The sequence below is a fragment of the Bison bison genome, unplaced genomic scaffold, assembly GCF_000754665.1.
Source record: "Bison bison bison isolate TAMUID 2011002044 unplaced genomic scaffold, Bison_UMD1.0 scf7180017864259, whole genome shotgun sequence".
In the NCBI taxonomy this organism is placed as follows: domain Eukaryota; kingdom Metazoa; phylum Chordata; class Mammalia; order Artiodactyla; family Bovidae; genus Bison; species Bison bison.
This window is the reverse complement of record NW_011494831.1, coordinates 4824944-4839569: the sequence shown is the minus strand read 5'-3', so window position 1 is coordinate 4839569 and position 14626 is coordinate 4824944. Positions and strand designations below refer to the sequence as shown.

Below are 14626 nucleotides of genomic sequence, written 5' to 3'. Positions count from 1 at the left end.
TGAGATACCAGAGAAGCCCTAGTGGAAGTTTCATATTCTAAAGTGTTGTCAGTGTCGAAGACTAAAAGACTGTCTACTGCACAGTGAACTTATTTGCATATAATAAATATTTCTTTGTGAAAAATGCAGTTTTTGTATAATATATAAATAGAATATAAAGCAGAGAGGCAACATACAGTCTTGAGTCCTTAGAGATCTTAAGTAGGTGAGCCTGTGTTGTTCTTTTCTATGTGGCTATTTGGGTTATAACATATAGGCTAACAAATGGCAAAACTACATTGTCTATGAGTCACTTTGGAATATGTTCTCATATTTATATTTTATATATGGATTTTTTAAAATGTGTAGCGTTCACATTACTTGCAATGAAATAATGAAGTTTTACTTGTAAGACTAGAATCAGGAGGAGCCAGGAATTGTTCCAACTTTCTCATCTTGGGTGGTAATAATTTTTTTATTGACAGTTTGATGTATTAGTTCCACAGCAAAAAAAGTTTTTAATTACATTCTCTGCTTAGGTATGCCTACATTCCAAAGAAGACTATAATGTTCACCAGCTAAAGTTTGAAACTTAGACCTACAATTTAAATTTACAAAATATTGTTCTCTGGTTTTTCATTTGGACATTCTTTTAGAGGCTTCTCTGTTATTCTGTCGCCTGATAACAATAGAAAATATAGTAATTTCCCTATTTTAGAAAAGAGAGAGCAGACATAACATTTTCATAACATTTTCTGATTCTTCTTTGCTCTTTGATCTTCCGTAAGCAGTGAGTAGGAGCAGAGGGCAGGTAGATGGGAGAAGGATAATTGGGGAAAAGGTGTTGGTGACTAAAAGATGTTCTGATGACTAGTATCAGTGTGATACCAGGTCCAGAAAGATCTGACCTTTGCACTTTCTGATTCCTGCTTTCCTCACAATGCCCTGCTGCAGTCTTCATTTTCAGAAAAATTACTCTACTTTGAATGTTCTTGTGAATTAATGGTGTCTAATGGTTAATATTATAATTTGGAATTCATTCCTGAATTTGAGTTTAATTACTGATTATCTTCTACTTCTGTTAGGTCCATACGATTTCTGTCCTTTATCAAGCCCACCTTTTCATGAAATGTTCCCTTGGTATCTCTAATTTTCTTGAAGAGATCTCTAGTCTTTCCCATTCTGTTGTTTTCCTCTATTTCTTTGCATTGATCGCTGAGGAGGGCTTTCTTATTTCTCCTTGCTATTCTTTGTAACTCTGCATTCAGATGCTTATATCTTTCCTTTTCTCCTTTGCCTTTCGCTTCTCTTCTTTTCACAGCTATTTGTAAGGCCTCCCCAGACAGCCATTTTCCTTTTTTGCGTTTCTTTTCCATGGGGATGGTCTTGATCCCTATCTCCTGTACAATGTCACAAACCTCAGTCCATAGTTCATCAGGCACTCTATCTATCAGATCTAGGCCCTTAAATCTATTTCTTGCTTCCACTGTATAATCGTAAGGGATTTGATTTAGGTCATACCTGAATGGTCTTTTCCCTACTTTCTTCAATTTCAGTCTGAATTTGGCAATGAGGAGTTCATGATCTGAGCCACAGTCAGTTCCCAGTCTTGTTTTTGCTGGCTGTATAGAGCTTCTCCATCTTTGGCTGCAAAGAATATAATCAGTCTGATTTTGGTGTTGACCATCTGGTGATGTCCATGTGTAGAGTCTTCTCTTGTGTTGTTGGAAGAGGGTGTTTGCTATGACCATTGTGTTCTCTTGGCAAAACTCTATTAGTCTTTGCCCTGCTTCATTCCGTATTCCAAGGCCAAATTTGCCTGTTAACCCCAGGTGTTTCTTGACTTCCTACTTTGGCATTCCAGTCCCCTATAATGAAAAGGACATCTTTTTGCGGTGTTAGTTCTAAAAGGTCTTGTAAGTCTTCATAGAACCGTTCAACTTCAGCTTCTTTAGCATTACTGGTTGGGGCATAGGCTTGGATTACTGTTATAATGAATGGTTTACCTTGGAGACGAACAGAGATAATTCTGTTGTTTTTGAGATTGCATCCAAGTACTGCATTTCGGACTCTCTTGTTGACCATGATGGCTAATCCATTTCTTCTAAGGGATTCTTGCCCACAGTAGTAGATATAATGGTCATCTGAGTTAAATTCACCCATTCCAGTGCAATATAAATGCTTGAAACTAGTTGCTGGTAAATTTAAGTTTTGCTTTGGGAACTTTCTGGATTTTTTTAAATATATTTAATTTGGTTGGTTAAATCCTCAGATACAGAACCTGTGGATTGTTTTTATTAGCTTTCGAAAGTATAGCAACTATAAGAGACAAGTGCTAGGCCAAGAATCTCCTCTGGTGATAAAATTGTATAGAACCATAAAATCACACAGTTTAGTTCAGTTCAGTCGCTCAGTTGTGTCTGACTCTTTTCAACCCCATGAACCACAGCATGACGGGCCTCCCTGTCCATCACCAACTCCCGGAGTTCACCCAAACCCATGTCCATTGAGTGGGTGATGCCATTCAACCATCTCCTCCTCTGTTGTCCCCTTTTCCTCCTGCCCTCAATCTTTCCCAGCGTCAGGGTCTTTTCAAATGAGTCAGCTCTTCAGGTAAGTACAGCTAAAACTGGTGAAATTCGATAAACTCTCTGGATTGTAACAATGTTATTCTCCTGTTTTAGACATTGTACTCTAGTTATTTAAGATATTACCATTAAGGCAAACTAGGTAAAGGGAACTTCTTTGTACTGTTTTTATGATTTCCTATGAATTTATATTTCAAATTCTAAGTTTTTTTAAAAAGTGCTGGGTGAACTTTTTCAGAAATGTAGATAGTGATAAAAATATAAAGTCTTGCTGTTGCCATCTTATGATTTAAATAAATCCTTTTAAAGTGTTTTGAGAAAGAGAGCTATTTCTGAGAGTTGCCTGGGGCAGTTTTATCTATCTTGAATTCCTCCACATCAATGAGCAAATTGAGAAGACTAATGAAACCCATAAATATACACATCATTGGTGAGCCTGAAAGTAAAATGTATCGATGAGCCATTTCATACACTGCCAGAGGATTGCTAACATTAAAAGACATGAGCGAGGAAGCCATCCAGGTGTCCTTAATCTTGATATACTTTCCAGGTTTAGGAACAGGACTATTTATACAGTGCTTCCATCAAAATTCAGCAGGCTTGCCTCTTGCTTTGGGGGACTTAGAGGTGTTTTAGGCTCCCCTGACTCTAATAACAACAGAGTTAAATTTTTAGAAGGTACAGATGGGCTGCTTTTGAAACAAACAAGAGGCTGATCTAGAGAGTAACAAGGGGGAACGTCCCATAAAATAAGGTGTTGGAAGCTTTCTCACTCGTTCTCTCTTAGGCTGCCCACGTGAGCTGAGCCCTAAAAAATGGGACTATAATGGCCACATGGAGAGCAAAAACAGGAGGAAGAAGGTTATAAGCAAGAGGAAGAACATGTGCATATAGAGTGTGGTAAATGAGGGGAGAGAGTAGTTTGAGATGAGGTTGCAAAGGAGGGCAGAAGCCAGGTGATACAGGGCCTTGCCAGTCTTGTTGGGCATTTCAGTTTATTCTGGTGCAACAGGAAGCCCTGCAAGTCTAACAAACAGGAACATGGTGATCCAGTATGTGTTTGAAGAGGATTGCTTTTGTAGTTGTGTGTGTTCAAATGAGGCAGAGAGTTAGAGACTACTTAGGAAGGCATTGAGAGAGACTGAGCTATACCTTGGAAAGAAATATTTTAAAAATCAGTGTTTTAACACCACAGGTTTTTTTTTGTCTTTGCTTACAAAACAGTGTAGTTAAGTTGGGCCTCTCTATTGGGCAACTCTAGTGGTACCTTGAACAACCAGGCTCCACCCATATTTTAACTCTGCTATCTTTAATCCATGGCCTTTACAGTCATCAGGAAAGGGAAGAGCAAGTATAGATAATGGTTTGGGGGTTTAAGAACAGACCTGGAAGTGATCTGAGCATTTTGGCTGGTACCCTGTTACCAGAACTACATCACATTGGCTCAGTTCTAATTGCAAGAGAGGCTGGGAGGTGGCGCCTTCCTGGGCAGGAGGCAAGGGAACCGTGATGGTCTTGACTTGGGTATAAGCAGTGGAGATAGAAGTGGATGAATTCTTGCTTTCCCTCTTCTAATTATCTCCTTCATTCTCAGTTGTACTTAATGTGTATCAGCTTTATTGGACCCCTCAGTGCAGTCAGATGGGACTCCTGGCCCTTCTTCCAGCTTGTCCTGCCTGGAATGCCTGTGTTTTATAATGCTGCTTGCTTGTCTTATGAAGTTGAAGGCCCGACTCAGATGCAACAGTCTCCTCTGATTGCTTTCAGACAGGAACGATTTCTTATGCTAAACTCTGAGAACAGTACTTTGTTGTGTCGCCTTTCTAGATAAACTCCATTAGAGCCAGGACCTTGCACATTTAGCTCAGTTTTCTCAAGAAATTAGCACAGTGACAGTCATTTAGTGAAAGTTTGCCAAATTGAACAAACTCTGCTTAATCTGATTATTGCTTCTGTTAAATGCAGACACTCTGGAGACAAGACTGCTTTGTTCATTCTTGCATTCCTAGCACCCAGCATCTTAGGCATTCAGCGTATGTCTGAGCCAATGAATGGGTATTTGATGTAACTATAGAATACAATAGAGTCACAGAATACCCATATTTACTAGACTCACTTAAATTCAGCTGCACATTCAGGAGATGGAGCAGTTTAATGGTGTCTGTGATTCTGCCTGTGCTTTGGCTCAGCCAGCCATGCCCTGTCCTGAGGGTGAGGGTGCAGAGCCCTTGTGAATCTGCTGTTGCCTCACGCTGTCACTCATCAACAGCAATCAGGCTGTACTGAGTGTGATTCTTATGTTTAAAAGAAAAGTAGTTTGGGGGTACAGTATAGCCCCTAAATGTAGGTAGCTTCATTCACATTCATCCGAAGAAATAGAAGTCTCTCCCAATGCTGAGGGGAAAACGAGCTATTTTGCATCTAGTACAACTACTGTCCTGTACTTTGTGGGCATCTTAAGAAGCTTTCAAGGATAATTTCAATTTTATACTGTTTTTCCCTTGCCTGTTGTATGGTCACATCACTTAACATGGCTCTTCTCTTGCTCTCTGCACATCCCCTGTTCAACCAGTTCTTGCTTCCCACCTATACCCTTCTCACAGGAACATCCTTGCCCCCTGCCCCAGCTAGTGATTGTTCTAGTCCTTAGCCAAGAATGATTCTGCTTCCTTGTTTATTAAAGAGAGCCATCAGCCCTTGTGATGGTTGTAAATCTGAGGGCTCTGAGGGATTTGCCCCAGTTGCTGGTTTCCCTGGTAACTGCTGAACCAATCTGATGTCAGTTTCCCCTGCAAGTGGTAGCCTCCTTCACCCCCTAGGAGTGACGATTGCTGCCGTGGTCTGCCTGCTGTCTGCCAGGCACTGCGAGGTGTTGCTCCAGGACCATTTTGCTGCGGATGTGTAAGATATCCTATCCAGTAAACCACTGATATCTCTGTCACTGTCTCTTGGCTCTTTCTTCAGTCTTGAGGCATGGCAATTACAGGGTTTGCAGGTTTGCAGAGTACAGCCTGCTGACCGGCTGTAACTCTTACGTGGTAGAAATGACACTGAGTTTAAAAGATCTGTTTCAGCTGGAGCTTTGCTACACACCATTTGTATGGCTTTCCTAAGCCTGTTTTCTTTTTCGCCTGTGAAATGGTGAAAATACCTACCCCACAGTGTTGTTAGGATATAAATGAGGTAATTGTGAGACTGTTTTATGAATTGTAAAGCATCATGTTAACCTGAAGAGGTTTTACATGTCCCCCAGGGACACTGCATTTGCTTACAATTATCTTACTTTTCATTCTTGTATTCTACTCAGCATTACTTCTATGTTATTAATATTAATAAGAGAATTTCTTATGCTGCTTTGTCCTGTTAAGGCAAAAAGGAAATGTTGCTTATCTTTTTCACTGGGCATTTTAGGAGACATCTTAAAGCTTAGACATTGCCAGTCTACCTCGTGGGCTGATGAGCACCTGAAAAATGACCTTGGTAACAGGCAGCACAGTGGCTGAGGCTGCCTCATGCTGTCTCAGCTGCCCTGGGGCAGCCAACCAGGGGGCACTCCTGAGTTGTTCTAGTATCTTATAAGTGATGAAAACAGCCTAAAACTCTGCAGCTTCTTCAACTCATTCTCTTTATTTGATCTCTCTTCTTTTTTTGGTTCTTTTCTCCAAAGGATGCAGTTTGTTTTGTTTTGTTTTGTTTTCCTCTACCAATGCTGCTAAAAAATTCCTGGAAGAGAGAAATGTAGAACCTTTCTTTTCCTCTATTGTGTCTACTTATCACTGAAGTGAGGCAGTTTTTTTTTGCTGTAATCTATCTTTGAAACAGCCAAGACAGCATTGCCATTGTGCTCTACTGGTTAAGTGCTTTATTGATCCATTAATTTACCATTTATTAACTGATTATTCAGGAATCAGACTTCTCAGTCCCCAATATCACATTGCAAATAGTTCTTGTTTTTACAGTAATTGGACTTTATCTGCATTTTCTTTGAAAGGGCAAACTGGGGTTTCATGTGGAGGTAAATATGAAAAGCTGTCGATTCACTTGTGCTAAGGATAAGGAGAGGGGACATAATGCTCCCTCAGGTACTATGTCTTTGTCAGATGACTGATCACCGTGAAGAATAAGGTATTCCATGTGGCAGGAGCTGCGCCATGCATTTTTGTGGACTACACCTGCTTATGTATACAATTAACTTATTTTAGATAATGCATTTCTGTTCAATTTTTTCTTGTTATTGAAAGCAATACATGTCATAAAAGAAGTTTGGAAATTACAGAAAAGTAGAAAATCAAGATTAATCAGAATCTAATTGCTCAGACGTAGTACTTGATTTTTATGTACTTTGTGTCTTGAATAATTTGCTTTAGAAAAAACATTTTATTGTATATCCCATTAGAATTAGGATTAAGAGAAACAACTACCTCTTATTTGTAAGTGCACCTGGATAGACAGTTGACACAAATAATCAACAACGGTAACCACATAAAAAATAACACTGCACTGTTGTCTGTCTAGACCTTGCTCAGGCCCTCCCTCTTCTTTTCTCCACACCCCCCACCCCAGTCTCCTTCCCCCAACCTCCTTCCTGTCCCTACTTCCATTCAAGGAAGATTCAGCTTCCCACTGATGTTAATGCTTCTAGAGTTTCTCACACTGTTTTACTGATTTCTCCTATTGCAGCAAAGTATAAGCATGTTCTCAAGAGGTCTGGGACCAGTCTTAGAATGTCAGCCATGAGTCCACAACTTCTCTGCATTCTGATTTATCCTAAAGGTTCCTATGAATTTTGCTTTCTAACTTCCTGTGTTCATTGTATTATAAAATATATTAAGTGTCTTATCTCTGAGTAAAATTCTCTAGGAAACTGTGCCACATTTATCAAATGACTTTTAAACTCTCTGGTATATGGCTGCATCCCCTGAGGGTACACATTACCGTAATTTGAGAAACCTGGACTCTGTAGATAAGTTTGTATTTTCTAAGAATATATTATTAAATAAAAGAAGTAAAGGAGTCAGATGTATACTTCTGCTGCTGCTGCTAAGTCGCTTCAGTCGTGTCCGACTCTGTGCGACCCCATAGACGGCAGCCCACTAGGATCCCCCATCCCTGGGATTCTCCAGGCAAGAACACTGGAGTGGGTTGCCATTTCCTTCTCCAATGCATGAAAGTGAAAAGTGAAAGTGAAGTCGCTCAGTCGTGTCCAACTCTTGGTGACCCCATGGACTGCAGCCCACCAGGCCTCTCCGCCCATGGGATTTTCCAGGCAAGAGTACTGGAGTGGGGTGCCATTGCCTTCTCCAGGCAGATGTATACTAGATTCCAGTAATTCTCAATGGAGAGATACAGATCATACCTTCCTAGAGGGAAGTGTCAGAATCATCTGGAAGGTTTCTTCAGATTTTGTTCTGCTTCCTTTTCAGTTTGAGAAAAAGAAAACAGGAAAAAGAAACAGGAGCACAATGAGCTCCTGTTCTGATTGGAAAAGTCCTTGACCTGTCCTGTTTATCCCATCCCAATCTGTTGAAGTTTAGCATTTGGAGCAACCATAGTCCTGAATTAGAAAATTATTCTGCTGCATTTGAAATGTTTTGCTCTTTAAGGTATCTGCAGAGCTCTAATCATCTGACCATTTGTTCTCAGTAGGGTGCCTTCAGTGCTTCAGCGCTTTTAGCTCTCCTCCTGTTTCCTTTGTTCTGTGCCCTGCATCCTTCCTGCAGGTTTCCAGTATCATCATCATAGTAACGAGCTGTTTCTTACTTGAGGCCCAATGGCATAAATGCTACATTTCTAAAACATTCAACACTATAATAAATGTAAGGAATTCCATGATAAAAGGACATCTGGCAATAAAAACTGTTTAGAGCCGTCCCTGTCACCACCCAGTACCAGCACAACACTGAGCAGTAGCAGTCTGAGTACTCACGCAGCAAGGCAGATGCTGACCCCACGACCAGGGACTCCACTTTTCAGGAAAGAAGCGTCTCACTTTGTGGGACCTATGAGAACCTCAGGGTCCAGAGTCAGGAAAGGGGTCCAAAGTCTGCCTCTTTCATTCTTACATGTGTAGGGTTTCAGTCCATTTCCCTTTCATCCTTTGTTTTCTGAAGCCTCTACCTCTGACAATTTGGGAAAAGTCTGAGCTGTAACACAGATAGTTTATGCCAAGAAAAACAGGCCAAAATAAAAATTCCCAGGTTTTATAACTAGGCCTTTCCCAATTCATTTTAACTTTTAGTTTTCTTTTCTACATTTATTATTTTTTTCTTTGAGACTTAGACAAAAAGATCATGTGAATCTGATAGTAAATATTATTACAAATAAAAGTTTATTCTTTAACAGTTTTTAGATACTATTTAAGGGATCTTCACCCACAATTCCAACATGGTTTTTTTCCTCCATACCACCAAGCAATTCTCTGACACCAGCTGAATTCCTAAAATTCAACTCAGTTCTGACACCATCTACCCAGAGATAAGTAGTATCAATTTCCACAGGTTAATGACTTATTTCCAGGAGACTGCCCTCCACTTCAGAGCAAGTCCTAGCTGTCATGTGTATTTCTGACTGAATGGCTGTAAGTTATGAGGGTCCCATGACTCCCTCCTTAATTTTGATTAACTTGCTGGAGTGGCTCCCAGGTTGTGGGAAACCAGTTTTCCACTAGATTACCATTTCATTACAAAGGGTATAACTTAAGCAGCCAGATAGAAGAACTTCATATAACAAGGTATGAGGAGAGGGTGTGGAGCTTTCCTGCCCTCTCTAAGGCACCATTCTCTGAGCACCTCCACATACTAACCAACCCAGAAGGTCTCTGAACCCTATACTTTGGGTTTTTATGGAGGTTTCATTACATAGGTATGATTTATTAAATCACTGACCACTGGTCATTTAAAAAAAATTTTTGTTTTTGTTTTTTAACTTTTTAGTTTATTTTGGAGTATAGTTTGATCAACAGTGTGTTGTACAGTAGTGATTCAGTAATACATGTACATGTATCTATTCTTTTTGAAATTCTTTCTCCCTTTAGATTGTTATATACTGTTGAGCAGAGTTCCCTGACCCTTGGTAATTTATTCAACCTCCAGCCGCCTTCCTTCCCCTGGAGGACACAAGTATGGGACTGAAAGTTCGAACCCTCTCATCATATGGTTGATTCCTCTGATGAGCGGCCTCCATCCGTTGGTACTTTCCAAAAGTCACCTTAGTAACATAAACCCAGTTATGGTAGAAAGGAGCTTGTTATGAATAAGAAGACACCATTTCCCCTTTATGGCTCTGAAGTGATTTCAGGAACTGAGGACTAGAGATCAAATACTATTACAAAAAGTGCTCCCATTGCTCTTATCTCTCAGAAAATTTCAAGAGTTTGGGGAACTGTGAGTCAGGAACTGTGGACAAAGACCAAATATATATGAGAAATATATTTTGGGTCTTCTAAATGACCAGATATATATTTCATATAAATCACAATATGACACTCTTTGATAGAAGGCATTATGTTCAATACAGTGATGAACAAGATGAGCTATGTACCGGCCTCTTGGAGCCTACAATCTGGGTGAAATCAATTAAATAATCAGAAATAACTGTTAAGTTTATAATTGATAGCATTTGACTGTCTCCTTGTTGAGGTGGTTTCTTTACTTGGTCAACACCACATACCCATTTCTTGCCTCACTGGCCACTCCTTGGTTTCATTTGCTGAGTCCACCTCATCTTTCCATCTAAATGTTGCAATGCCCTTGGCCTTAGCCCTTGCAGCCTACTCTACTTAGATCATATCATCTAGTCTATGGTTTTAAATAATACCTAGTAATATCAATACACTGATGACTCTCAAATTTGTATCTGTATTCCCTGTTCCTCTCTAAACTCCATAAAACTTTAAACATCCCAATCCTCAGATTCACTACTTTCCATCTCATTAAATGGTACCACCATTTATCCGGGAGCTCAGGTCAGAAATACAAATTTTTCTTTATTCTTTCTTTACTTTTACAGCTTTCATCTACTCTGTCAGTAAGTTCTGTTGGCTCTACAAACTATGTCCTAATCCTACCACTTCTTATCACCTCCACTGTTCCCACTCAGGTTCAGTGACAGTAGCCTCCTAACTGGTCATCTGATCCTGGCACCCTCATCCCCCTCCTTATTTATGGCATCTGTTCTCCACTTCTTAGTCAGAGCAATATTTTTGAAGCCTGAAACAGACCCTTGTAAAAATCCTCCAGTGAAGAAGTACTGATTTCAGGTCTGGGGCAGGAAAAGTGCAAGGTGAATCTATGAGGGTAGGATACTAACAGTAAGAGAAGTGATGAGAGTTTAATCCAGTTTTAACTATAAAATTGAAAATGTTGCATACTGTCAAACAGTAAAGGAAGATCTTTATGAAATTTTTCTCAATATTACACCAGACTTTTGGAATTTAAAGACAAAAAGTCAAAGAATGTATAATATAAAGCAATAGCAGATTTTCTTTTTGATAGTTTGTGTGCACATACACATAGTTTAAGAATTTTTCAAACCAGCGAAAACATTCTCAGAAAGCACAACAAAGTTTTATATACCTCTTAACCCAGATATACCAACTGTTAACCTTGGTCACTTAAGTTCAAGCATATAAAAATGTTCCCCCAAAAAATGGGTCATTTAGATGATTGAAACTCAATGCACACATACACATATAATACATATTTCCCTTTGCGAAATCATCACAAAGTAGTATGATGCTTCATTATCTTCCTACATAAAATACATTATCCTACATAACTAAAAATCTGTATCTCAGCTGAGAAAAATCAATGCTAATTGAACATCATCATCCTTATGTAGTCCTTATTCACACTCCCCTATTTGTATCATCAGGCTTTTTTAAAAAGTGATACTACCAAACTAATTTAAGAGTCTGGGGTGCTTTTCTTATAGAATAAAGTGACTATGTTTACTGTTGGCTTACTCCAGTTTTTTCCTTTTGTGATTTAGCTTCTTACATCCGTGTTTGACAACAGCATCAAGGCCTTTGGAGTAATTGAAAGTGATCCTTTTGACTGGGAGAAGACTGGAACTGATGGCTCCCTCACCACAACCACTACTTCCGCCACTCCTCAGCTGCACACCCGTTTGACCCCTGCGGCCATTGGGTATGTCCCGAACAGTGTTCAGCAGTGTCTTTTTCCTAGATGCATTCTCGTAGCAGAAATGTCTTTTATTTCATCCAGGTTGCCTTAGATAACCAAATGCGAAGACACAGGGATGCCTTTGGGTTTCCTGGAATTAACATTGCTCTTATACATGACTTCGTTCACCTTTACTTTTCTTAGAAAGTACTTACAGGTTATACCGTGAAATGGACGCTTAGAGCTTGTGTTGCTTGTTAATGTCAGATGTACAGAAGGTTTTCTTCTAAATGCAAAGGGGCATTTGTTGCATTTACTACTAAAGAATATATGAGATCCTGGAAACAACAGCCGCAGTTATTTCTGACTATCTTCTGCTTAAGTGTAGTGGGAACAAAACATGTAGCTATTCCTCTTATGAAACTCATTAATTTTCAGAGTGTATTAGAAAGAGGTTAGTATTATTTTTGTTATTTAATGTTTTTTTCTCTACATATGCATTCATACATTTGCTTTTGTTATTTTTTATTTGGAGGAAGTTGTCTCTTTTTCTGACCTCCCCCCTTTTTTTTAAAACCTGTTCTCTAATTGCTTTAAACCGATTTAAAAGAAAGAGCAAATAGGGAAAAACCATACAGTGACCTAATTGGGATTCTCTATCACTAATCCATTGCTTTCCTTTTATATTGAGATGAGATACTAGAGCTTATTGACTCAGAAAAGCTTACATGGACCCATAGAACTGGAGATGATATCCCTAATTAGTCTGTGTGTTAGTTGCTCAATCGTGTCCAACTCTTTGTGACCCCTTGGACTGTAGCCGCCAGGCTCTTCTGTTCATGGAATTTCTCCAGGCAAGAATACTAGAGTGGATTGCCATGCCCTCCTCCAGGGGATCTTCCTGACCCAGGAATTGAACCCGGTCTCCTGCATTGCAGGCAAATTCTTTACCGTCTGAGCCACCAGGGAAGCCCAGTTAATTAGTCTAAGAGTTCTTAAATGTGAGACCCTGACTAGCTACAATAGAACCACCATAGATGTTGGTTTAAAAATACCTATTTGTAGGACTCAGAGCAGACCTACTAAATCAGAACATCTAGGCGTGTGGAACAGAAGTTCATACACATCAGATGTTTCTCATGCTTATCTGGTTTTGGAATCCATCACCCTGTTCCAGCCACTTTACTTTACAAGTAAGAAACTAAATAGCAAAAGATTAAATAAGAAAATGGGACTAAGAGCATTTAAAAGGCAAATGTCCAAAGGTGACCATTAAAACAAAAACGCAAACCTTCTAAAATATATATTTTTTAAAGTACAAAGAGTGCCTATCTTATAGAGAATATAGCAAACTACACATAATTATAAAATACTATAACAGGATTAAGACCAAACTTAGCAGTCATCGAGATAAATATGCATGGGCACATCTATTAAAAGAAAAAGATTTTTAGTTCCGTTTACATTGCTACGTACAAGAGATACATTAAGAAAAACACATTTCAGAAAGGGATAGACAAAAATAAATCAGGAAAATGGAAATAGAAAATAGCAATCCTGATACCAAACAATGTAGCATTCAAGTAAAAAAAAAAAAACACACAAAACATTAAACATTACAGAGATGGAGGGGTACTTTTAATGCTAAGTGTCACAATTCACAAATGGGACATAATATTTATTAATATTTAGTCGCCAGCATCATAGCAGAAATCTTTAGACAGCCACAAATACCAGAGATTCAAAGATACACACTAGTAACTGGAGGTTGTAATACTGTTCAATCTGTGTTCACAATTGAGTTCAAGATTGAATTCAGCTGAATGAAGAGTGAGAAACAGAAGACGACAACGCAGGTAGACCTTAGGCATATTTTTCAACTCCTATACCCTGATGATAGAGATAGCACCATCCACTCAAGTGCCCCTGGTATATTTATAAAAATTGATCAGTTATCAGGTCACCAAACAGAGGTAGTTCCACAAAGCAGAAATGTTACCTTATCTGATCACACTGTGATAGAAACAGATACTCAGTTCAGTTCAGTCGCTCAGTCGTGTCCAACTCTTTGCGACCCCAGGAATTGCAGCATGCCAGACCCCCCTGTCCATCACCAACTCCCAGAGTTCACTCAGACTCACGTCCATCAAGTCAGTGATGCCATCCAGCCATCTCATCCTCTGCCGTCCCCTTCTCCTCCTGCCCCCAATCCCTCCCAGCATCAGAGTCTTTTCCAATGAGTCAACTCTTCACATGAGGTGGCCAAAGTACTGGAGTTTCAGCTTCAGCATCATTTCCTCCAAAGAAATCCCAGGGCTGATCTCCTTCAGAATGGACTGGTTGGATCTCCTTGCAGTCCAAGGGACTCTCAAGAGTCTTCTCCAACACCACAGTTCAAAAGCATCAATTCTTCAGCGCTCAGCCTTCTTTACAGTCCAACTCTCACATCCATACACGACCACAGGAAAAACCATAGCCTTGACTAGACGAACCTTTGTTGGCAAAGTAATGTCTCTGCTTTTGAATATGCTATCTAGGTTGGTCATAACTTTGCTTCCAAGGAGTAAGCGTCTTTTACTTGCATGGCTGCAGTCACCATCTGCAGTGATTTTGGAGCCCAGAAAAATAAAGTCTGACACTGTTTAGACTGTTTCCCCGTCTATTTCCCACGAAGTGATGGGACCGGATGCCATGATCTTCGTTTTCTGAATGTTGAGCTTTAAGCCAACTTTTTCACTCTCCTCTTTCACTTTCATCAAGAGGCTTTTGAGTTCCTCTTCACTTTCTGCCATAAGGGTGGTGTCATCTGCATATCTGAGGTTATTGATATTTCTCCCGGCAATCTTGATACCAGCTTTTGTTTCTTCTAGTCCAGCGTTTCTCATGATGTACTCTGCATATAAGTAAAATAAGCAGGGTGACAATATACAGCCTTGA

General features: G+C 39.6%; 1 protein-coding gene across 5 annotated transcripts in view; it reads left to right on the top strand.

Moving 5' to 3' along the window:
* TTBK2 (tau tubulin kinase 2) overlaps positions 1-14626 on the top strand; it is a 130646-nt gene that overhangs the window by 88936 nt on the left and 27084 nt on the right. For all 5 annotated transcript variants that reach the window (XM_010848038.1, XM_010848035.1, XM_010848039.1 and 2 more), the window contains one exon: positions 11556-11713. In XM_010848038.1, coding sequence (XP_010846340.1) covers positions 11556-11713 — 158 coding nt within the window. The remainder of the gene's footprint in view (positions 1-11555; positions 11714-14626) is intronic.